At 39.0% G+C, this 26,965-nt stretch overlaps 2 protein-coding genes across 2 annotated transcripts in view; both read right to left on the reverse strand.

Moving 5' to 3' along the window:
- Nucleotides 1-26,965, reverse strand: part of Cdkl5 (cyclin dependent kinase like 5) — a 183,341-nt gene that overhangs the window by 89,075 nt on the left and 67,301 nt on the right. Inside the window, 1 exon segment of the mRNA XM_032889581.1 lies at nt 26,931-26,965. Coding sequence (XP_032745472.1) covers nt 26,931-26,965 — 35 coding nt within the window.
- LOC116888303 (gap junction alpha-6 protein) lies at nt 8,254-12,151 on the reverse strand. The gene has a single exon (XM_032889577.1). The coding sequence runs from the start codon at nt 9,378-9,380 to the stop codon at nt 8,520-8,522; it is 861 nt and encodes a 286-aa protein (XP_032745468.1). The 5' UTR covers nt 9,381-12,151; the 3' UTR covers nt 8,254-8,519.

The raw sequence follows: 26,965 nt of genomic DNA on the forward strand, positions 1-26,965 counted from the left end.
AAGATCTTTTCCTAATCTAACAACCAAATTTTTAAACGTGGGCAACAGACTTTGATAAACATCTCTCAAAAGACAAATATGAATATGAAAAATACTCAACAGCACTACTTCCCAGAGAAATGTCAATCAAATCTACACTGATGGGGTGAGAGATGGCTCTTTGTTTAAGAACACTGGCTGCACTTCTAGAGAACCGGGGTTTGATTCCCAGAACCCACATGGTGGCTTACAACTGTCCAAAACTCCAGTTCCAGTGGAATCCATTGCTCTCTTATGGCTTCCACAGGTACCAGGAAGGGATGTGATCCATAGACATACAGACAGCCACCCCATACACACAGAATAATTTTATAAAATTTAAAAACTATAAAGAAAGTATCACCTTACTCAAATAAGAATGCCTACCATCAGATAAAAGACACCAAGTACTAGAGACAACATTGGAGAAAAAGGAAAACAGACACAATGTTGATAGAAATGTAAATTAGTATAGACACCATGAAAAACAGAATGGAGATTCCTCAGAAAAACTTAAAAACATCTTCCACACTGTCTAGCAGTCCCACTACTGGCTACATATTGGAAAGAAATGAAATCATTAAGGAATAAAGACATCTGCATTCTCAGATTTGGTGTAATGCTACTCACAGTAGTGAAGGTAAATGTCTATTAATGGACGGACAGACAGTAAAACTGTCCATATTCATAATGAAATACCATGTAGCCATAAAGAGAAGAAATCTTGCCATTTGAGACAATGTAAAAGGAATTGCAAGTCACTGTGCAAGTGAAATAAGAGAGGTATAGAAAGTACCCTACAATTTCATTCATATTTGGCTATAAAATGTGGACCTTATAGAGAAAACATTAGTGGGGTAATAATGTTGGAAATCCTCTTCAAATACCATTATTGAACACCTCAATGAGATCACAACTTCCTATGTTTTAAAGAAAAGTGCTTTTTCTGCCACATCTAATTACCTGCAGTTTTTCACCTGTGTCTTTATAGATACCTGTTTCCATCTGTGCACACTTTCCTTCAAGTACTAATTCATTCTTTATTCATCCATTCCACTGACAAACAACTTTTTAAAGCTTCTACTGTGTGACAGGCATGGACATAGCAAAGGGGGCTCTTTTCTCATGGAATTCAAATTCTGGAAGAAAGAGCAAAATAAGAAAGCAAGAACAGGTCTGGGGATGTGGCTTAGTAGTAGAATGCTTGTCTAGAATTTGACCCCTAATACCACAAAAATAAGAAAATTAAAATAAAACAAGGTGATGTTAACAGCTTATGGGAAAAACAAGGTGGGACAACTCCAGGTTAGGGAATTTCAAGGAAGTAACACATTTTAGTTTTACTTAAATGATACTAAGCCAGCTAAGGCCTATTTCTCTTCACTAACCTGGCCCTTGAAGCATTTGCAGAGCCCTTCTAGCTTGTTCCCCAGATTTCCCTCTGTTTAAGGTCCCTTAGCGCTCTATCTATACCTCAGCAAAAGAACTTCCCTTGACTGACTTCACGCGGCCCTCACTCCTGCAAGTGAGATGACAACTAACATTTGTGAGAACAGGGGCCCTATTTTGACTCTGTACTGCAATACCTAGCAGTGAGGATGAGACAGACCAGCTGGACATGCTACTTTGGTTGTTGTTTCATTTTGCTGTTTTGAAACAGGGCCCACTGTGTAGTTCAGGGAGGCCTCCCCTTTGAGGCAATCATCCTGCCTCAGCCTTCCAAGTGCTGGGATTGCAGGTGTGAGCCACTGTGACTGACCAGTAAACACCCTTTAAGTACCTCTGACCAAAGTTTCAGTAATCATGAAATGACACAAAGGATATCCTAGACAAGGAAATGAGATAAGATTTAATTGTAACTAAAAACACTACAAAAAGTAAAGACTTGAAATATGTCTTTGTTAGAAGGATCGACTGTCTAAGCTTCAAAAACAATGACTTCTTTTTGTTCATTCTCTGACAGGTTAAACTCAAGGACACAGAGCAAACTTCATTACTGTATTGCTGTGAGCCCTTTCCTTCTATATAGTAAGCTTTCTATAGAGGCTGAGCATGCCGTTCCTGCCCTTTGTCCTAAATCTACAGCAAAATGGCTGCTTAATGAATTAATCTGAAGGTTTAAAGTTTTTGCTTGTGGTTTGTCTTTAACTAGGACAAAGAATCTCCTTACAGTAATAAATTATATTCAAATTGCACAGACAATGAAGCCATATAAATTTGAAAAATATCTGCTTTATAAACATCATGGTGGCTAAGTGCTTCAAAAAATTTAAGAGAAAAAGGAGGAATTTTGGAAAAATGTAAATTAACAGATGATTATAGGAGAAATTATATACTATTTCTTAACAAAATAGCACAGATTTATATTCATTACTTTGTATTTTGTGGCATAGAACAAATAGTTAAGACATTGTACTAAGTCCATGGAATGAATATATATATATATATATATATACATATAAAATGGGACTTGAGTCTACATTTCAAAAGGGGGAGAGAGGAAGTATTTTTGCTGAAAAGGAGGCAAAGTAAAGGGAAGCATGGATCTTTTCTAACTGAGGAACAAGGAACATGGCTGACTTCTAACAGCTTTACAGAAGTCCTTGAGCTAAAATCTAAATCGATGAATAATATTGACATACTGGTTTTGAATTATGTCCTTCAAGCTATTCTTCTAGCTGTATTTAAACAAGACTAAAGCTACAGCACAGAATCGATCAGAAAGCACAAAGAAATATGGTGTAGAACAAATACACAGATCACAAGCCATGCTAAAATTTCTATCGAGCACTAAGCAACCAGTTTTCTAAGAAGATTTTGTTTCCTACTTACAAAAAGAAAGTCAAAAAGAAAACTCTCCATATAGAGGGCTACATTCCAAACAGTTAAAAAAAATGTAAGTTGTCCTGGGTCCTCTCTCATAACAATGCTATCAAGTCTACCTACATGGTTTCCTAGGCAGTTGGGGAAAAACAAACTCAACCTTCCTCATTGGAAACATTCTTTAATAATATTCAATGGTGTGGCATCTTCTTTCAGACATATCTGCCACTCCTGATGCCAAGCAAATGAAGGTGGTGACATAGAACTCAAAGGCCATCAGACTTCCAAAGGAAGGATGATATCTAAGAAGGATGAGATCATCAGTTCGAGAGCCAGAGACTACAGGGATCTAAACCTTGCCTCCAGCACATTACTACCCAAGTGAGTGGCCTGAAGGGTATTACTCACCTCCTGGTACCTCAATCTCCTTGTTAGGAAATCTGGGCCTAACAATAGCTCATATTCCTGGGATACTGTTGGGTTAAATGAAAAGACCAAAAAAAAAAAAAAAAGTTCAGTGTTGATCTAAGTTAAACAAAATGTTCTGCTTGTAGGTATTCCCAAACATCTTAAGTATGTTCCCAAGTGAGGACCTAGGTCTACTTCTAAGGCCTGGCTCCACTTTCCCTTAGGGAGACTACCAGTCCTTACTGTTATTTGTAAGCTAAGCCTCAGGACAGTATTGGAACTGACCAGATCAGAGTCACTACCAGGCCTGGGGAGGCCATGGGGCTATGACACTTGCATGCATGTAGGTCTCCAGGACTTCTGACTGGAGGTTCTTGCAGAGATTTTTTTTTAACCATCTGATCACAAAGTACATGGCCTGGGGAGCTGAAGCCAGGTATGTTCTGCCTGGTAGACAGCAGCCCTCAGCAAAAGGCTTAAAGGTAACCCAAGTAAAACATGATAACTAAGATAACTATAAGGCACAAGGCCTCTTAGCATGTGTCTAACAACAGCATAGCAGCCAAGCTGTTTCAATAGGATCACAAGTCAGGGGATGTAAATTTAAGTTTTATTTTCCAAACAGAATTGTAAGATGAATGTGGCAGTGCACTTGTAAAAGTGAGAAAGGGGACTGAAAGTTTAATTATCAGTTCAGGACACAAGTGTAGTGAGAATTTTGGTGTCTTTTAAAATCCAGTAGTTACGTTTTGTTTTAATCCCAGGTATGGGATTGGGGCTGCTTCAGATTGTCCACAGCTGCTAGGATTTCTCTCATGATCTAGCAGGGCTGTGATTTTTGCCAGCTGCAGATACTTTACATTTGGAATTCTGGGAACTCTTGACATGGTACGAACATGAGCACCCCAAGAGGGCCTTCTCCTCTTGCTGCTGCCCCCACTGCTGCTGCTTCCTGCTGCTGCTCTTGCTGCTTCTACTCTTTCTAGATTGCTGCATTTCTAGATTGCTGGTTGCTGGATTGCTGGTTGGAGATATCATGATAACTTGATGCCCCCAATCAGCAGGAGGTAGTCTAACAAGATTGAAGCTCCCTTTCCCCTCTAACCTTCTTTGATGACTACCTAGTGTTGGTGGAAGTTGGAAGGGATTTAGATGGAGAAGGGTGATGGATAGATGGGTGTGTGTGTGTGTGTGTGTGTGTGTGTGTGTGTCTGTCTGTCTGTCTGTCTGTGTATGTGAGAACGAACACACACACACACACACACACACACACACACACACAAAATCACTAAAGTGAGCCCATACACAAGCAAGACTCTGTCACAAGGAATCAATTAACTGTCAATCACTAGAATAACACAAAAACCAAAGAAAAAAGAAAAGAAAAGTGCTCATTAGGGTCACAGAACATGTTATATTTATTTCACAGGCCTCTGAACTCCACAAAACTATGAACTCTTTCACTCAGATAAACAGCAAAATCTTCTTTCAAAATTAACGTCTAAAGTACTGCTGACAGACTTTATTAGGGGATCTTTCATTAAAACACACGCGCGCACACACACACACACACACACACACACACACACACACACACTGGATTTCTATTATTCTGGTTCAGAAAGCGATAGCCTTCATTCTATCTAGGCTCTGCCTAGCTGGTATCAACCCTCTGGCTTGCACATGTATTTGCAAGGCAGGCATACCCATAAATGTAACGCTGAACATACTATACACTGTGGTGGACATCATTCTGCAGGTGAAGGCAGGTTCACAATAGAACAAGACCTGTCATGGGAAGAGAAGGAAGGATAGGTGGGAACAAATGTTTTAGAAGGGAGGGAGAAGAGGAGAGAGGAGAGAGGGGAGGAGGAGCTGGAAGAACATGGCGGAAGACTTTAAGCTTCCTCTCTGTGCATAGTTACAGGTTGTTATGACTATTCTGAAGGGATGGGTGTGCACAGGATTTTGTGCTATCTAAATGAACAAAATTATGTCTTCTCAATTGGATCAGAGGTTATTGTGTGGTGTGTTCTTTCTGTGGTGACTTAATTGAGTCCACAGTAAGAGAGCGGTGAGATAGGCGGTCTCTATATGAAACTGGCATGGCAGTGAGCCACCAAGGGAGCTGTGAGTGAGGACAGGGCGGCTTGGCAGGATGCCGAGCTGGAATGGCTCGCACATCGCCTGGGTCAGAGGGAGCCCAGGAGAGAAAATGTGGAATGGTATGCGAGGGAACCAGATGCACACCTTTTTTTTTAATTATTTACTGCAACATTACACAAACAACAAGTGCCAAAAGAATCATCCTAAAGGTGTTATAGCCTATATAATTTGTCTAAAGAGCATTCTTGAAATGAAAAAATTATACAGATGAAGTAAAGATTAGGAATTACCAGGGGTTGGGAAGAAGGGAAAGGACATGGCTAAAAGATAATATTGCTAAAACTGCTGTATATTTTGACTGTAGAGGGCACATAACTCTACACAAATTATGAAGTTATACATAACTAAAATATAATGAGTGAATATAAAATGGGTGAAATCTGAAGGTTAATGAATAATGTGTCAATTTTCTACCTGAAATTATGTGAAAAGTTAACAAGCATGATGGCACGCATTTGTACTCCTAGTAAATAGAAAGAAGCAGGAAAAAAAATCACCTTTGGCTACATACTAAGTTCAAGACCAGCATGGGTTACAAGAGACCCTATTTTTAAAAAACAGTAAAAATCGGGGGTGTAGCTCAGTGGCTTGCTGGACATGTACAAAGCCATGGATCCAATCCCCAGCATAGTATAAGCCAGGCATGGAGGCATATACTTGTAATCCCAGGACTAAGGAGGTGAAGGCAGAAATACCAGAAGTTCAGGGTCACCTTCTGATAAAGCAAATCACAGCTTCAAGAGACCAGATTAAATATACTAAACTTGTCATCCTATGTCTCCCTTTAGTGTTTCAAAAGGAATATAACCCACAGGAAGACCAACAGGAGTCAACAACCTGGGCCCTTGGGGGGCTCTCAGAGTATGAACCACCAGTCAAAAAGAGCATACACAGGCTGCACCAGGTCTTTCTGCATACGCAGGAGATGTGAGCTTGGTTTTCATATGTGTCCTGAACAACTGGAGCGGGGGCTATCCTAAAAGCTGTAGCCTGTCTGTGGGATATGTCTAGTAGCTGGGTTGCCTTGTCTGGCCTCAGTGCGAGAGGAGGCGCCTAGACGTGCAGAGACTTGACGTGCTAAGGAAGGAAGGGAGTACGGGTGTACTGCCCAGAGGAGAAGGGGAGGAGGGTGGGAAGGATTGTGGCAGGGAGTGACTGGGATGCAGGTGGTGAATGTGATATAAAGGGAATAAGTAAAAAAATAAATGAATTAAAAAAAATAAATAAATACAAAGCCTGAAGAAAAAAAATAAAACAAAACCAAAATAAAACAAAAAACCTCCACATATTTGGCCAGGTAGGGTTATGGTCGTACACACTTTTAATCCTAACACTACAGGAGCAAAGTCCAGTAAGTCTCTGTGAATTCAAAGCCAGCCTTATCTACATAGCAAGTTCCTTAATGCAAGTTCCAAACCAAATAGGGCTACATAGAGAGATCCCGTCTCAAAAAAAAAAAAAAAAAAAAAAAAAGGTCACTACTGAAATGTGGTGAGGGAATCCAGAATCTATTATTTCTTACAATTATGTTCCAACCTGTAATTATCTCGGGGTAAAACTGCAATCAAAACAAGAAAGCTACATGTGAAAATGACTGTGAAATAAATGGGACTAGGGAGTGCCCAATCTGATTCAAAGGCTTTCGAACTTTTGCAGGGTCCAAAAGGCATAAGTACCCCATTACGAAGTAACTGATTAATCTTCCCAATGTACTGCAAAGAAAGCCTAAAACTCCCCATTTAACTAAGAGACTAGGTTTTCCAAATGAGACTGTACCAACTGTCAGAACAAGATGTTATAAACTGCAGGTTTGATGATTTGTTCCTGTGTTCTCCATTCTCCTGAGTTCCCTGGAGTGGGAAGATACTTAATGATGAAGAGTACATCCCTTAAAAGGGAAGGGAAAAAAACCTAAGTAACATTCTTCTTGCACATCTCAAAGTCATGGATTCTGTTACATGAAGTGAAGGATGCTGTTCCTGGAACAGTGGCAGAGTCATTCAACCTGACGTCCAAAACCTGTGGTTACAGAGTACTGTGTTTCATGGCAGAAGTGTCTCTCACTGTAGTCCAAGCTAGCCAAGGGCCTAGGACACTCTGCAACTGCCTTGGCCTCCACAAGCCACCACACCCACCTTAGGTTGTTAAAATTAAGATGCTCCAATGAAGAGTTCCAAAGGCTTTATTGACTAAAGAATTCTCCACAAGATATACTAAGCTGGCATTGCATGAAATGAAGCTGAACACAACAGTAGCTTAACATCAAATGGTAAGCAAATTAATATTTCTTGTATAAATTTGTGTGGGGGGCTGTCATACAAGAATGAAAGTCTGCAGCTCAACACTTTCAACCACCTGTGGAATGTTTTAAAAGGTATTAGAAGAAATGGGTACCCTTTCTTGATATGTTTCAGGCCAATTACACAGGAATTGTACAACCCCCCTTCACCCTCTCCTGATTTCCAAATAAAATCTTAATATGAACATGAAAAATGCCAGTCATCCCATGAGACTGCAAAACTCACCGCAGAATGTAAGATCTGAATTAATATGCATTACTGAGAACAAAGCCGAGAGTGCCTATGATTGCCAAGTTCACGTAGGCACATTTCAGAGTTTACCTCTAAGCATTTCGTTAAGTTTGTAGTGTTCCCAAGTGCTTTTGTCAGTACAACTGATCCAGTTAAGTATGACTCTACCTTGAACAAGTAAAATATGTTGTTTATCTCAGCAATGGGATTACTGCTATAGTGTATAAGAGAAATATATACTCTTTTCAATTAACAGAACTATTACATATTATTCAATAAATTGGATGATGCATTTTAAGGGAAAAGATAATTTACTTCCACAATGTTTTCAAGCATAAATCACAAAGTCTAGGTTATCAGGCTGCTGTTAGCTCAGTCATTGCTTCTGTTAGATAGTTCTAGAATGTTAATGTCCAGTACACTTGCTTTGCTTTTCTGTCTACCTAAAACCCTCTAAGAATTCTGTTTATCATCACAGAGGGAAAAAAAGGCTCAGAACAAGCCAGAAAGGATACTTCCTGCCTGCCCTTCCCCCTTAGACTATGCACTGTAACTGACATGGTTCTGTTCTCTTTAAATATAGAGGGAAGAAAGTCCCACCGGGACCACCTGATCATTAGAACATATGGTGGTGAGAACAGCTGACGAAGAGACACAGGAAGGTTTTGGTAGCTCAACTGGATTACGGTAAACTTCCTCCTTCTTATTTCCCATATGATTCTTAATAGCCTTAAATAAGACATAGAACAGCTCAATGATATTCAAGACAAAAGACACCATTGACACCACCAACATGAAGAGGATGAAGATGGTTTTTTCTGTGGGGCGAGAGAGGAAGCAGTCCACCCGATGTGGGCAAGGAGACTGTTCACAGATGTAAACGGCACTCAGAGTGAATCCATAAAGGTACCACTGGATCAGAAGGAAGACCACCTCGAAGACAGACTTGAAGAAGATGCTGGCCATGTAGGTTAGCAGCAATGTGCCTCTCATTTTCCTGTTACCATGTTCTTTCCTGCCACACTTGAGATGCTTTCCTGTATCTTTCTGCAAGCGCCTTTCCCCACTGGCCCCATTAAAATGAGCAACTTTAAGTTCCTCCTCCTCTTGCTTCTTCAACTTCTCATTCTGTCGAATCACATAGTACACATGTGCCAGGTGTAAGAGTGTAGGCACAGATACGAATATGACCTGTAGGACCCAGAGGCGCACGTGAGAGATTGGGAAGGCTTGGTCATAGCAGACATTTTCACAACCAGGCTGTTGAGTGTTGCAATGGAATTCAAATTGCTCATCACTCCAGGCTGACTCGATAGCAGTGCCCAGGAGCAGGATGCGGAAAATGAAAAGGACCTTGATCCATACCTTTCCTCCAGCTGTGGAATAAGGTTGAAACTTTTCTAGGAGCTGGTGTAAGGCACTCCAATCACTCATGTTGCCTGTCCGTTGTTCTTGCACTTAAAAGGTGGGCACACCAAGTAAGTGCACGCCTTGGAGGATGAAGTGAAATAAGACAGTAAGTTCAAGAGTCACGCCTGCCTAAAGTCTAAAAGCCTGCTGCTGTTTGGTACCTTCCCTACTCCCCCTAATAAAAGGAAATTGCTGACACCAGGCAAAAGTTATGGAATGCATTTTCATAAATGGTGAGTGCTCCTAAACCAGAACATATGTGTACCTATAATGAAACAAGTTACATAAATGAGAAAGCATAAATTTAAAGGTCTCCTCAGTATAAAACAATCGCCCAAAATAATGAGTCAACTGTTTGGCATATTAACAATTCATACTCATACACTGATTGATGCAGCTGTAGAGGTTGGGCCAACATTTCCATTAGGTTCAGTGTCTACTAGGTGAAATGTACTATAGCAGGCATGGGCACTTTCCAGTGAGTAACGAACTTGTGGAACTTGAAATCAAATGGGAAAACTAGATCATTTCAAATATCATGTTTTGCTACTACATGCCAGTAATCTCAAGCCCTTAGAAGGCTGAAGGAGAAAGGTCACTGAGAGTTCTAGGCCAGCCCGGGTTAACTATTGAGTTATCCTGAGCTACAGAGTGAGATCTTGTCTTTAAAAGCTACAGCATTTTATTAAATCTATGATATAATTGATCAAAAGATAAATCATTTCACAATTCTAAAAGGAATCAAGAAATCCAGTGTAAGAGACATCCTATATCTTAATTTCAAAACAGTATGTACATTATATAATTAAAGGAAGACTCAGTGAAGAAGTGACTATACAATTACACATGTAAATAAGATGCTGAGAAGATAATAACCAGGAGATACTGACAGAGAATAAGGTAAGAAAACCCCAGCCAAACTGATTAGAGATAGCCATACAAGAAGCAAGAAAATTATTGCTTGATGAGAGAGAAAGAGCAAACAAATTAAAGGTAAAGAACTCTATATTCAAAGCACTAAAAGGCAAGACAGGTAAAGGTTGACACAGTGGGCAGTGTAAGAGGTGAAAGTCACAAAAGAGCTATGTCAGATGTTACTTAGTAAGAAAGAAGCCCTGGGTGCAGAACCAAAGATTACACCATGAAACTAGGACAAGACTGAGGCCATGGAAGACATTACAAATGGTTATCTGAGGCTTCGCAGAATGAGTGGGAGGGCTGACAGGGCAGGATTAGAGCAGGAACGAATAGCTTGGGAAGAGGATGGGAACCGGGCTAACAGAGAGCAAGTGACTTTTGATGGAAACAAATGTGAAGAGGCTATCAAGAGTGATGAGGCCCTGGAGAGATGGCCCAGCAGTTAGGAGGAGATAATTAGGACACACGAAGGGCTTAAGCTGAGAACATTTGCAGGAGGAGCACTGCTACCATCGCCTAGCCTACTGAGTGTGGGTGGGAGCTTCTAGGATACAAAATGTGAGCGAAGCAGTTCCGAACACCTGCTAGTCTCCATCCATTTCCTCCCAAGATCCTCTATTTCTCTGTGACCAAGTCCTTAGAGCAAAAGCAGAATGAAGGGCTGTCTGCCTCTAATTCAGGGCATACCAAATATGTCTCACTATGAATGGACCACTGGTAATTTTTACATAACTAATATTTTAATTAAATATTTTCAATGCAGCAAATCATTTATAAAGTAAGTTTCAACTGCTGAGTTAAAATCATATTCATCACACTTAATATTTGAATTTGCCTACTTCAAAAAACATTTTCCCAAACATAGTCATTGTAAATACTTGGGTATAATAAAACAGGAAAAATAATATTTTTTAACATAAATGGTAAGAGTTATCCAATTAATAATCAATTTTAAACATCTAAAAACTAATTTGTTTCTTTGTTCTAATGGCCATTTCTCACAGTACTTGCTGTGAGAAAAACAAGATTTAAAATGAACCCTAGAAAAAGGGCGAGATTAATGAAATTTACAATGTGTCAATCACCTGAGACTGTTTGCAACTCTTATCCAAGGGTAAGGACATAAGCTTCCCCAAATTAAATTTTTTAGCAAGTTATCAAATTACAAGGCTTCAAAGTACACAGAGTACTTTCTCAGCTAGATAAATAACACATTTTAGATGAACTGTCCTCTGTCACACAGAGTATAAAAGTAGTCCTATTAAGCGAAAGTCACCAAGATCTAGAGTTTATAATTAGTTCCTTCCTCAAGGCTAATTGAGAACAAGTCATTGGCAGTATAAGACTTCTACCTTTATTCTCGTTCATTTTTCACAGTCCAAAGAGCTGCATCTCTAGACATTGGAAAGTGCCTTAGAAACTGAGATATTTTTACAAAAACAAATAGGATGAAATAGTAAAGAAAACTCCCCAGGACTACTTTAGTGAAGTCTATAAAAGGTAGCTGACAAGTCAAAAAAAAAAAAAACAATGCTGGGGGTATCAAGAGACATAATATTTTTAGTTAATTCAAGATAGTGTTCTTAGCAATTTTCAAGAACTAGATGAAGTTCTTAAGCTTTTCAAATTTTTTGTTCTGAAAAAGTTCTTACTAAACATATGAAAATAGAGATCTAAGACTCAAAAGGATGGAAATAACTGAGAATGAGTCATCTCTGCTAAGCAAATGGTTCACAGGAAAGTTTAAAACCCTCTTGCAGAACATTATTTTTAATCTGGACAAGATCTTTCTAATTTTAAAATATAAACGTAGGACTTCCAGTTTCAGCTCCAACACATGTGGAGTTCAGATATCATCATTCCGGTCGTGCGGAAAGAAAGACCCTAGCATAACTCTGAAGTCAGCAGTTTGTCCAACCTGCTAGAGAAGCAGGGCTGCAGGCAAGAGAGTCCCTGTCTCTAGATGGACAAATGCATAGAATCACCCCCAAGACACTTACCTGTGGCCAAAGGCTCCAGAGTAAAATATTAGTAATGAAAATAAATCTGCCTATGCTAAGTGGAGACCATTGTGGAATGAGCGCTCAAGGAGAAGAGACCCTCCACTTTGAAGCTTCGCTTGCCTCCAGAATTCTGAAATCTCTCCTTTGTAGGAGAGGAAAAGCAAACCAATCTGAAAATATTCCCAGGGTGTAAGAGCCAATCAGAATCTCTTCCTCGCTAGGTGTGGTGGTGCCTGCCTTTCCTGCCAGCATTTGAGACACATATACAGGTTGAGGCCGACTGGTCAGGGGGGAAATTGCAGGACACCTCAGGCTACACAGAGACCCTGTCTCAAAAATAAAACAAACAACAGAAAACAAACAAACAAACAAAAAAAAAAACAAAAAACAAAACCTTCTTCGGGATGGAGAATGTGAGTACTTTTGAAATGCAAAAGTACAATTTTCAAATAAACCCATTCTTGTAATCCAGGCCCACCTTATACTTGGAATCTCCTGCCTCTGCCTCTGCCTCAGCCTCCCAAATAGATTACAAGTCTGTACCCTGTGGCCCAGTTCAAAATAAGTTCAGAATGTTCTTCAATAACAAAGGCTAACACTCTCAAACAAAATGTACCTGAAACTTATATATTCTGGAAGAAGAGGAATTAATTAGCTCCAGTCCAAGTTGTTATTCCCATTTCACTTAGCAAAAGGAGGAGAAAGACGCAGTGGCCCTGAAAATGTTTAGGAAGGATATGGCTAAGGAGGACTCCTGCACAGCTGAAGCCCTACGTGACAAAACACTTCCCCATCTCACTCTTTCCCACCATTTCAACAGGGTTTCAGTATAGAACAGAAGACCACCACCGAAAAGTGAGACAGGCGAGACAGTCTCTGATAATCTTAGGGAAAGGCTAGGAGCAAAAAGTAGGAAAAAACAAACAAACAAACAAAAACAAACAACTGAACAAAAGGCGTAAAGCAGGTTCTCCCCCTGTGGGTGTGACCTCCTGGGGTTGCATATCAGATGTTTTTGCATTATAGCTCAACAGTAGCACATTTTAGTTATGAAAAACAATGAAATAGATTTTTGTGGTTGGGGTCACCACAACATAAGGAACTGTATTAAAGGGTCGCAGTATTAAAAAGGTTACAACCCACTGCATTGGAGGAAACTAATGAGGTGACATAGCTTAGCACAGAAGGGTACATGCTTGCCAACACTGAGAACCTGAGTTAAATTCCCAGAACTCACATTGTGGCAGGAAAGAACTAATCTCTGTAAACTGTCCTCTGACCTTCATGTGTGCAGCCACACACATGCATGCATACACATCAACTGAATGAATGAACGAATGAATGAATGGAAAAATTTTAATGGCTCACTCAGTTCCTGGCTGAGGAACATAAAATCCCTACTAAACGCCTACTTTTTCAGAGTATCATCCAATATACCATATTCAGTATGTGCACACACAAGGCATACAAAAGGGCAAGAAAATGACCTAAATAGATGAAGGAAGTATTAGAACCAGATGAAAATAAGGCAGAGACTTAAGAACTATCACATAAGGAATTTAAAATAACTATGAATAAACCAGGCACTATGGTTCTTGCCTGTAATCCTAGCACTCTGAAGGGTGATGCAGGAGGACCACTAGTTCACAGCCAACCAAAACTACACAGTAAGACACTATGTCAAACGAAACCAGAATTATAATTAATGTATTAAAGGACTCAAGTATGACTTTAACCCCAACACTCAAGGGGGAAAGATAGGAGGATATATCTCTGTGTTTGAGGCCAGCCAGGGATAAACAGTAAGACCCTATACCCCAAAAAGAAAAAAGAATGTAAGAAAGAAAGGGGGGAATGAACTTTCTCACACTCCTACGACTCTTCAAAAAGCTTGGAGCAATAAGAAAAGGCTTGTTGAAAGAGCTGGTTGTGATAAGAAAGCGCTGATCTTCCACCTCCCTTACCTCCCACTAGAGCTCACAAAGAGAAGAGAAACACAATGCAACTTCTTCAGCCTGATAATAGGCTCCTTCCTTTCCCCCCTTTCTTGCTTTGCTTGCTTGCTTGCTTGCTTTCTTTCTTTCTTTCTTTCTTTCTTTCTTTCTTTCTTTCTTTCTTTCTTTCTTTCTTTCTTTCTGGAGAAGAAACTTGCTATTGTTTCTCAGGTTGATCTGAAACTCAAAAGATTGTCCTACAGAGTAGCTGGGTCTTGAGTAGATTGGACTACAAGGATTCACCACCATTCCTACTTAAGGATATTTTTGAATCCCATAGCTAACATCATGTACTAGAAAGGGAATGGTAACTGAAAGCCTTCCTCTAAACAGCAGGGCCAAAAGACCACCTATTTCACCTACTTTGGTCACTTCAACAGTGACGTTACAGCTACATCAATTAGGCTAGACAAATGAAGAATGTCTAACGTGGAAATGAAAAAGGAAAAGTATCCATTTTCAAAGAGAGAAATCCTAAAGAATCTACCCCCCCCAAAAAAAACCCCAATCTACTAGAACTAATAAAGTTAGAAACAGTGCAGAAAATAAGATCAAAACACAAAATCCAGTAAGCCTCAAAGTGTTAAACATGTACTTACCATATGGGCCCAGGAATTCTGCTACTAGGTATACTCAGTTCCCAAGTACTGAGAACAAGCACTTGGATCCTTGTGTATAAAGTAGCATTCATAATAGCCAAAGAGGGAAATAAGTTTCTATCAGCAGATGAATGGATTGGAAAATGTGAGGCATATATCATACATATACATATACAATGGACCACTATAAGAATGAAGTTCTCATATGTACAACATGGATGAACCCTAAAAACATTATTTAAATGGAAGAAGTCAGATACAATAGGACAAATATTATATTATTCCAGCAGCACAAACAATCTACAATAGGTAAACATCACAGAAAAGGAAAGAAGCTTAAATTACTAAGTACTGGGATGAGTGGGGAGAATCTGTGAGATAGTGCTTACTTAGTTCCAGGCTTCTATTTAGCCTAATGAAAAAATGAAAACAGATGGTAGGAGTGTTTTCATATTACTACGCATGTATATTACTGAACTGTAAAACTTTCATTACAACTAAAATTAACAGGAATACTGCTCCATACTGCAAACAATCTTAAAAGGAAATTAAGAGATCAATTTCAGTTATAAAAGCATGAAAATGAATACATCAATCAATCAATAAAATATTGGGGGATTAAATTTCAGATTCTAGGCAACCCTGATCAAAATTCCAATGGCTTCCCTACCTCCAGGAGTGGAAAAACTGACCCTAAAATTCACAAGGTAGAACAGCTGGTATTGGAACAAAGACAGGAACAAAGCCCAATGGACAAAAATGAATGGTACACAATCCCCCACAATTAGGGCCAAGTGATTTTCAACAAAGGTGCTACTACAAGTAAATGAAAGAATTATCTGTTCAATAAAAGGTCCAACTCAACTGGATATTCACATGCAAAATTAAGAAAATAAGATAAGAGCTACACGTGGTGACTCATGACTGTGATCCTAACACTTGGGATATAGAATCAGGATGATCAGAAGCTCAAGGTCATCCTTAGCTACAAACTGAGTTGGAGAACAGCCTGGACTGTTCTGAGTCTCAGTTTAAAAGAAACTAAAAGCAGGGGCTGGGGCTTTGCTCTGGGAGTAAACTGCCTTTGGAGTTTAGATTCTTACCACCCACATACAAAGCCAAGCAGAGCCGCACGAATCCGGAATGCTAGTGTGTAAGAAGATGGCCAGGGGGAATGGGACATCCCTGAACTTTACTACCCAGCCTGACCAACTGTTGTGCACCAAGTTCAGTAAGAGACATGTCTCAAGAAATAAAAGCAGAAACCAGGCATGGTGGGGCACACCGTTAATCTCAGAACTAAGGAGGCAGTGACAGGCAGATCTCTGTAAGTTGTGGGGCAGCCTGGTCTACAGAGTAAATTCTAGAACAGCTATGGCTACATAGTGAAACCCTGTCTCACAAACAACAAAAAAGCTAGATATTGATAGAAGACACCTACCTTCCATTGCACGTGCACTCATGAATATAAAAACACATGCTTCACACACACACACACACACACACACACACACACACACACACACACACACCCCAAACAAAAACAAAAAAACAAACAAAAATAAAAACCAGGGACCAGAGAAATGGCTCAGTAGTTAAGGGGAGTAGCAGAGGTCTTCCAGAAGTCTAGAGTTGGAGTCCCAGAACCCACAAGGTAGCTTTTAACAACTTGTATTTCCTGTTTCGGAGGATCCAACACCACCTTTAGGCCTCTGTGGGGACTGCATGCATGTGGTGCATAGATAGACACATGCACATTAAATGAAATAATTCGATAAAAATGAAAAAGTTGGACCTCTGTATCACAGTATAGGAAAATCATATGAACATCAACTCAGAATAGATGAGGGGGCCAATAAATATAAAAGCTAAAATTATACTAGTATCCTATTAAATACAGATAAGAACATCTAAACTTTCAGATATTTGGATTTTAGTATCTTTTAAGGGCAAATAATAAAGGAAAAGTAAATATAATATCAACATTAAAAGTCTTTTCTACATCAAAAACAGTAACAAGAATATGAAAGGCCACCTAAAGAATGAGAGAAAATACTTGCAAACCACATGCCAGATGAGAAACTTGTACTCAAACTAGACAACAACAAAACTCCATTTAAAAAAGAATTGAATAGACAATTCCCTACATAAAATATCCAAATGGCTGGCCAGTTGGCTCAGTGGTTAAAAGCACTTGCTGTACGTACAATCATAAGGACTAGAGTTCAGATCCCCACAACCTGGTAACAAACAGGCATATAGCACTCCAGCTCCGAGGGAGAGAGAAACACCAGGATCACTGGTGACTTTCAGCCTAGCTAAGATACTAATGTCAAGTTCAAGAGGGGACCCTGCCTCAAAGAAACAGAGGAAATGATTATAGAGGATACCTAATGCCTTCTTCGGGCTCCAATGTGTCTATATGCATGAACACCTGCATGTACACATGTGCATATGCACACACATATATGCATACATTCACACACAAATAAATCAACATTAATCTTTTTTAAAGCAAAAAATAAGATATACGAATGGCCAATAAATTCATGAAAAAATGTTCAACATTACTAATCATAGGGACAGGACATGTAAATGAAAACAACTTTACATCCACTGAGACGGCTATAATGTTTCAAAAGAAAAATAAAGATATGGAAAAACTAGAGCCTGGGTACATTGCTGGTGGGAATATAGAGTGGTGCTGCTGCTATGGAAACCAGTTAAACATAGAATTTCCATATGATAGTCTCTCCATCCTCCGTATGCACCCTACAGAACTGGAAACAGAACTCCAATACTTGCACAGGAATGCTCACAGCAGTTTTATTCACAGTAGTCAAAAGGTAGAAACAAGCAGACATCCAACAACGAAAAATACATAAACCAGATAGAAGAGATGCAAACAATACAGCAGAATGCCATTTCAGCCTGATAAAGGAGGTAGCGTCCATGCATGGGTCAATGTGGGCAAACCTCAGGAAAAAAAAAAAAACCTTTCTGTTAAGCAAAGAAAACCAAATTCAAAAGGCGCATGTCATACAATTTCACATATATCAACTATTAAGAGTATCTAAATAAGCACAGAAAGAAATCCAACTGCCAAGAGGAGAGATGAAATGGGGGAGTTTATACTTAATAAATATGGAGCTTTCCTTGGGGGATACAGAATACTTCGAAACTTGAAAGACTGTGAATGTACTAAAGGACACTGAAATGTGCATTTGAAAATGTTTAATTTGTGTAATGTGAATTTCTTATTAACGAGGGGGCAAAACTATGTCTTAACTATCATTTCTACAAAAAAAAATCAATTTGTATAGGCCTTAGGAAATTAAACTAGTTAAACCTCGGTTTCCCTCACATAAAAGAAGGATAATTCTTGCTAAGTTAAAAGTTAGGGGGTAAAGCAGCTAACAAGATACATGGGTGAGAAACTTTAAATGGAACTTACTGTTGTGGCCGATTAATGTATTTATTTCTACTTGGCTTATACAAGAAAGATATTCCATTGTTTTTCTTGAAAGAGTTTTATTCTTCACATTGCAAGAATGTTCTCATTCTCAAGAAGAGCGCATTGTACTTTGTTCATTTTGAGTGGAACAACAGCTATTCAAGCCACTGATTTGTATGTTTCTGTATGTCTGATTCCCAGAATATTCTACTTCTCACCACATACAATTTCCCATGTAACAATTTAAAGACTTTACCCAAACTGAAATAAAGGTTAAAGTAATTTTCAGTGAAAATTACCTTATTAATTTTAATTCCGTAGGCTCCAAGAAACAGATAGAAACAGAGTCACTGAGATCACTATACTATTTCTGCCATATTCTCCTAGTTTGAGTTTGCTTAACAATACAAATAAGCAAATTTCTTTGTAAAAGTCAGATGATAAGTGCTTAAGCTTAGTGGGTCATACAATAATATACAGCTCTTTAACTGTGTCACACAAAGCAGCCACAGAAATAGCACAGGTGAATGAGTATGACTGTGTTCCAACAAAACTTTGTTCAAGAAGTAGAGTATAGATCTGATTTGGCCCATGCATGGTAGTCTGCAAACTTCAGATCTACATACTCAAGGTAATTTCCTTACCCATCCTAATATGGTGGCCAGAAACTTAGAGGAAATGACCAGGGCCTATGGTCAAGTTTGCACCATGCCATCTGAGTTCTCTAGCCCATCATGCTATCACTACAAGGATTCTAGATCCCCGGAGTTTGTAAAAGAGCTTCCTACTACCCATTCTCATTTATTATGCTAGCACTAATGGTACTGCTTCCTAATTCCATTCACAGCTTTATGCAGTTGTCCTAAGGGGCACTGGGAAATACTGTAATTTCCCATGGCTTTATTACTGACAAGAGTTTTTCATAAACAGGATTAAATAGGAAACAGGAAAAAGAGGCTTCACATTCTCCTTTGGATTGCCATCTTCTATAGGATTCAGACTGACTCCTTAACCCCATTTTAAACTCCTTGGCAATGGGCAATGTAACCTTATGTGTTGGTTTAGCTAGGCTGAACGAACTTTCTCAAAAGAATTCATTCTTACTGAATTTCGGAGCGCACCTTCCTAGCTAAGTGGCCGATACTTTACCAACCCTCCGTAGAATTTTTGTTCTTAAGCAGATAATGTGTTCAATTTAGGTTTTAATGCCAGGCCTAGAATACAATGCACTGCTTTCCAGTTACTGTTTTCAACATCTGGTAGACTATATTAATTATTTAACAATATCCACTAATGGCTAAATGGGCATTTATTAATTAGCTTTTTCTTACATTATCAGTGAATATATTTTTTCAAGCCTGTGCAGAAAAATAATCCACAGTGATTTTTACTATTGAAGTTTTGAAGAAAATTAGCAATGAGGTGATGGTATAAATTGCTTAACCACAGACCTTTGTCAGAGACAAGGAATCACCCCTTCTTTTTCCAATGACAAGGTTTCACTGTGTAGCCCTAGTCATCCTGGAACTCGATCTTGAACTCAGAGATCTGTCTGCCTGTGCCTCCCCAGTGCTGCGAATTTAAGGTATGCACCACCACCACCCAGTTTGAACTCACTCATCTTAAGAATATGGAGAAAGAATGTTCTTGTCTTAGAGCTATTAAATCCTCATTTTCCTAAGAAGGGATTTTAGCCTCACCCTATAAATGCTCGATAAATAATGACACTGATTGGAAATGAGGGATCTGAAAGAAGCACAGAGAAGAGGTGGTACTGAAAACTGGACTTGGTTCCCAACAAGGAATCCAAGACGATCCTGGCCATTTGAATGTGGAAACCAGGAGAAGGAGCCTGGAGAACAAATCCTCTACAGAGGGTAAAAAAGATGCTTTAGAAACGAAGTCAGGGCCAGACATGGTGGTGCAGGCCTTAATACCAGCATGTGAAAAGCAGGGACAGTCAAAGGCCACCCTGGTCTACATATCAAGTTCCAGGCCAGTCAATAAAAAGAAAGGAAGAAAGGAAGAAAGGGAGGGAGGGACAGATAGAAGAGAGAGAAGAAAAGATAAAGTAAGCAAGCAAATAAAAAATGAGAAAAAATGAGGTAAAGTCTTCAGTGTAGACAGAACTAGTAAAGGTAATTCTGATGAGTATTTCTTTGTTCTATTAACCAAGAAATAAACATAAAACCAAATCTAGACACTAGTGTGATGAAGATTAAAGCAATCAGGAAGCAGGGAAAGGTCAAATTCTTCTACTTCCCTAAAGAAGTCAGATCTGCCTGGAAAGTAACATCCATTTCTTTTGGGGATGTAGAAATATGGGCAGTTTTTCCTGTCAATAGGTTAGTAGAGGGGCTTGACCGCTCATTTCTGTAATTCTCATAGAGACTGGAACAAAAAGAATGTCACAATGTCAAGGCCAGCCTGTACTACATAACAAAGTCCAGTATATTACATTGTCTCAAAAATAAGAGAAAACATAACTACAGAGAAGTAAGGTTTAATGAAAGTCTCACAGTATTTCAGAAAACTAATTAGATCAGCAACAGCAACAACCACAAAAAAACAGGTCAAGAGCAGAAACTGAGTGAACTAATTGTTCCGTATGAGTGCCTCTATAAAAAAAGGACAAAAGATATTTTCTTTATTAATGATTCCTATTATCTTTGCCCTAAACCTGAAGTCCAGTGACATCTCATTAATCTCCATAACCCTCAGAAAATTAAATCCTCTAAAATGGATTATAATGAAAACTGCAAACTTTTCCCAGTATTTTTTACAATATTTATTAAACCCTAAGCTTCTTTGTGATTTTACGTAATAAAAATTTATGCACATGAAGCAGAAACCTTGATATTTACTTAAATAAAAAAGCAATGGTGGAGAAAATAATATAACAAATTTCTACTCGACTCTTATCTCTTTGATCTTTGTTTTAAAATTATTAAAGAAGAAGATTTGCTTCATTTAATGTGGTTTTTAAAAACAAGTTAATTAGCCAGGCGTGATGATGCACACCTTTTAATGCCAGCACTCAGAGGCAGAGGCTCTACAGAGCAAGTTCCAGGACAGCCAAGAATATACAGAAAAAGCCTCAAATGAAAGAGAGAGAGTGGGGAGAGGGAGGGAGGGAGGGGAGAGAAACAAGTTAGTTTTGTTTTGGAAAACCTGCATGGTTTTAGATGGCAGTTGTTTGCCCAAAGTAAACATAACCCTCGAAAGTATTTTAAAAAGCTGTTATATTAGTGATTTGGTACAGTTTGATGTTTAAAGAGCCCACAAATTGTTTTGGAAAAAAGCAAAAGAAATCTCTGTATATACTCCTGTCAGGTGTGAAAGCTCATCTCTAAATCCTAGCTCTTAGAAAGATGACGTAGAAGAATCAATACATCTTTGATGCCAGCTTAAGCTACACACTGAATTCTAGGATATCCTGGGCTATAATTAGCAGGCCAATGATCTCAGAAAGAAAAAGGAGGAAGGGAGGGGGAAGGAAAGGAAAGGAGGAGAGGAGAGGAGGAGGAGAGGAGAGGAGGAGGAGGAGGAGGAGGGAGAGGAGAGGAGGAAGGAAAGGGAAAGGGAAAAAGGAAGGAAAAGTATGCTGCTAACAATGAAGTCTAGCCAAGCAAGATGACTCAAGCCTGTACTACCAGCACTCATGTGGCTAAGTCAGGAAGACCAAGGCTAGCCTGGGTCTCGTAGTAAGTTTCAGGAAAACTTGGATTACATTATGAGGACATCCACTATCTTGGGGTTTCTACCGCTATGAAGAAACATCATAACCACAGCAACTCTTATACAGGATAACAATGAATTGGGAATGGCTTACAGGCTCAGAGATTTACTACACTGCCCTCATGGTAGGAAGCATGTGTTTGGCACACAGGTAACATGGTGCTGGAGAGTGGCTGAGAGGGTCTACATCCTCTGGCAGCAGGAGAGAGAGAGACACTGGGCCTGGTTTCATCATCTAAGACTTGAAAATGCACCCCCAGTGACACAACTCCACAAACAAGGCTGCATCTACTCCAACAAGGTCACATCTCTTAATCATGCCACTCAGTTTCCTTCAAACCACCACACCCCTTATCTCAAAATAAACCTTTAAAAACCACCAAGGAAACCCTCTGACAAACGATAAACTGACAATTGAGTAATGAACAACTAAGAATGTCTGTCTCCTTGGTACAGACAAATAGAGATATTTGTTACTAGTGTCTTAGGGTTGCTATTGCTGGGATGAACCGCCGTGACTGAAAGCAACTTAGTTCATCATCAAAATCATTAAGGGTAGGAACTCAGATGCAGGAGCTGATGCAGAAACCATGGAGGTACTGCTTACTGACCTGCTCATCATTGCTTGCTTTGACTGCTTTCTTATGGAACCCAAAATCACCAGCCCAGGGATGGTACCACCCACAGTGGGCTGGGTCCTAGCCCATTGGTCATTAATTGAGAAAATGCCCTACAGGCTTTCATACAGCCAGATCTTATGGAAGCATTTTCTCAACTGAAGTTCCCATTCTCAGATGATTCTAGCCTGTGTAAAGCACATAGAAAACTAGCGAGCACAACTAGTGAGTGTAATCAATTTTATGCTACCTATTACAATCACGTTTTAACATGTGAAAGAAGAAAAGGGCACATTCTAGATTGTCGACTTTTGAAAAAAATAGCTTATGCCCATTTCACTAATAGTCAATTTGATACGTGGCTCATTGTAATACATGGATTTGTTTATCTGTCAATCCTCATCATAGGTCCTCCTATAATCTTTAGACTACTTATAAATAGTATCTTTCAAGTTCTTCCTTCTCTCTTAGTCTTCTTTAGATGCAACAATTTCAGTAGCCCATTCATTCAGCTCTGTACTCCCTCATGTAAGCATCCTATCATTTCAAAACTCCATTTCCTTCTCAAGTTACCTTCTTCTAGAAGGAGAACAAAGCCTGGTTTGTCTACCTAGTAGACATATGATCATGGTCTTCCTCCATGGCTCATTTATTAGTCGTTTCTTATTTGTAAAATGGGGATAAAACATCTGCAGAGTGTCTAGTATGACACTGCTTATATATGACAGGGCTTAATATGTAGTGTGTATTACAGGATTTGTTTTGTAACATTTTCAAGTGTGTCTGTGTGTGTGTCTGTGTACATGGCAGGTGTGTGTGTGTGTGTGTGTGTGTGTGTCTGTGTACATGAATGCATGTGTGTGTGTCTGTGTACATGGCAGGTGTGTGTGTGTGTGTGTGTGTCTGTGTACATGAATGCAGTTGGCGGGTGTGTGTGTGTGTGTGTGTCTGTGTACATGGCAGAGGTGTGTGTGTGTGTGTGTGTGTGTGTGCATGAATGTAGGTGCCCACAGAGGCTAGAAGGGTCAAATCCCCCTGGAGCTAGAGTTCCAGGCTTGTAAGACACCTGATGTGGTTACTGGAAAGCAAACTCAGGTCCCCAGGAAGAAGCGGGAGGAGTAGGAGGGGATCACATATATGAATAAAAAGAAAACCACCAAGGTATCTGTGTCGGCGTATAGGTCAAAAAAATGGTGCATCTTCCAAATATGAGTACTTTTAAGTCATTATAAGCAGAAGCTTTGTAGTCATTCTTAAGAGTTTTTCATATCCACATCAATGTGTACACATAACAAAAAAAATAGAAGTTATCAAAAACAAAGAAGAAAGAAAGCAGAAGCTGCATATCTTCACTTGGGTAACATTTCAACTACTAAACCAAAAAGAAGAGTTTAGAGAGTGACATAGCACAAGATGTAAAAACACTTGTCTGCAAATCCCAGAACCTATGTGGCGGGAGAGAACTCACTCCTACAGATTGTCTTCTGACTTCTACGTGCACACTATGATGTAGCACACCACAAGCAAGCAAAGTCTCCTGTAAGTCACCCATGAGCCTTCGGTACTGAAGTCTAAATAGTCAGCACCACAACCATACAATACATTGGAGCATAGCTTTGCAGGTCTGATTTCACTTGGGAAAAGGATATACTCTAACAAGTAAAATGACCAAAGAGCTGCCAGGGCTAAAACAAGATTATTCTGAGTTAGAGCCTAATTTATGCTTTAAATTTTCCAGCCTCTGATAATCTTTTTAGATGCATTAAAAGGAAAAAGCAACAATACTTTGAATGTCGATCTGAGCCTCTCACTGGGTGAAAAGCAGGAAAAGATAAGTTTTAGATACAGGCTCAAGCTGAGTGGCTTGAGCCTGGAATTCCTCATCCTCCTGCCTCCACCCACTAAGTGCTGTGATCACAGGTATGTGCCACCATGCTGTTTTATGCTGTACTGTGGACAAACCATGGGTTTTCCTACATGCGAGGTAAGCACTCTACCAAATGAGCTACTCCTGCAGCTAGAATAATTTGTTTTTATCTTTCCATTTACCTGTTTGTTAGAATATTGTCTTAATATATACTTGGTTTTGCTAATACATAGTACCAGCAATATGGGACTGAAGGAAAGTGGATGAGAGTGGGCATCCTTTGGTTTTGGGAAACACATTTTGAATGTGAAATCTGATCTCTACTGACTATTAGATACAACGCTTTGAATTACAAGGATGAATACAGTGTAGTTTTCTTGCCCTTATAGGCTATATGAAAATAGTTATTTTAAAACTTGGCTCTTGAGGTTTCTGCAAATGAAACCCCACCTTGCTAGGTGTGATGGGGCATACTTTATAAGCTCAATTCTTGGAAGATAAAGGCAGGAGGATGAAGAATTTCAGGTCATCCTTAGCTATATAGGAATTTTGACGATAGCCTAGACTGCATAAGATCCTCTCTCCAACCACTCCTCCCCCCAAAAACAAACAAATGGCTAAATTTACATTAATGAATGACAAAGACTAGCAGAAAAAATTGTGTGTGTGTATATAGATAGATAGATAGATAGATATCATAAGCAAATAATAGTGTGTGTGTGTGTGTGTGTGTGTGTGTGTGTGTGTGTGTGTGTGTGTGTATTCTAGATAAGTTTGGATCTCCTAAATTCTTGTGGTTTAAGACTCATCACTAGGACAAAGTACAGATGTAGCTTACTTAATAGAACACTTGCCTCATGTTCATAGGAGTCCAGGTTCTAGCCCCAACGCTGCATACCCAGGCTGTGGTGGCACATAACAGTAATCCTAGCACTCTAGTGTGCTAGAGGCAAGAGAATAGAAGTTCAATGCCATCCATTCCTGGCTACATAGTGACCTTGAGGCCAGCCTTGGATATTTGAGGCCCTGACTCAAAAACCAATAATAAAATGTTAAAGCCCACAATTAAACATCGATGCTTCTATTTGCAACACGGTACAAAACAGCCATCACAGAAAGGGAGGAGTCATAGTCACAAAAGAGTCAACGTTAACTTGGAAATTAACATCCTACATTTCAACAGTAATACCCACCTAAGAACTCTTTTTTTAAAGCTTTGAAAATTTATTATAACTCAAGGAAACTCATTAAAAGAAGAGCATTTCATTAGGGAACTTTCCATTTGTTTAATTTCAAACTACAGTAATACTTCTTAACGAGGTATTCAGTGTACTAAATTTATTTTGATTACATTTATTTTAAATTCTTAATCATCCTTAATCAAGAGCCAGGAGCATTCAGGCAATTTTTGAGATTTAGTTACTGACAAGGATCTGCAGAAAATTTCAACATAAAAGTAACTCAAATACCCAAATTCACCAATTAAGAAGTCATTGTATTAAAATATGTCCATGATGTAAAACACAAAACCATACGGTGATGGATTCTAAGATTAAAAGGTAGGAAGTATTTATAAGGAAAAGCTTTCATTATCTACATATACATTAATTTCTATTGATGGATGATAATATCTTTGGTCCAATAGTTAAATTCATTTCGCATCCAAACTATATAACTAAAAAAAGGGAAAAATCACAATATGAAAACCTTGATCTTAAAATTAAAACAAAATAACATGAGGCTAAATACTAATACTTTGACTGGATACACTCTAACAGAAATGGAGTCTCTGAGCAAGATGCATTCACCGAGTAACAGCTATGAAACTTCAAGTGACTATGAATAACTTATGATTGCTCTAGTCAAAAACCTTATGATTAATTTTGAGTGATCAACTATAGCCAATAGTCATAACCATACATTAGTATCCCAACTCCTTGCACACAGCCAAACATCTACCCATTCACTACCTTTCAAAACCTAGATGAAATCCATCAAATGATCAACTAGGTCTATGTGAAATTCACACAATAAAACTCCTCACTCATGTGTAACTGAATACAAATTTAATATGGCACTGTCTTGCTTCTTTCCTTCCATTCAACCTCTTTCTTCCCACTATACAGCTTTCACATATACACAAATAGATTGCTTAAAAAATAGTATGCAACTAGAAACAAAAATGTAATGGTCACTTACCATGAACATGTTTATCCCGAAAGTTGCCTTTTTTCCCCTGTTTACATATATCAATTCTATTTCATTAAGCATCACTACCAGAACCAGACAACTTTAATTGTGTGCCCACATATAAAGAAAACTGTTTTCATTTCAAAACAGATGAAATACATACATATTTTTCTTTGTAAAAATCATGTACTTGCCTTGTGTCTGCATTTAAGTACAACTCCATAGGCTC

Source organism: Rattus rattus, chromosome X, assembly GCF_011064425.1.
Source record: "Rattus rattus isolate New Zealand chromosome X, Rrattus_CSIRO_v1, whole genome shotgun sequence".
In the NCBI taxonomy this organism is placed as follows: domain Eukaryota; kingdom Metazoa; phylum Chordata; class Mammalia; order Rodentia; family Muridae; genus Rattus; species Rattus rattus.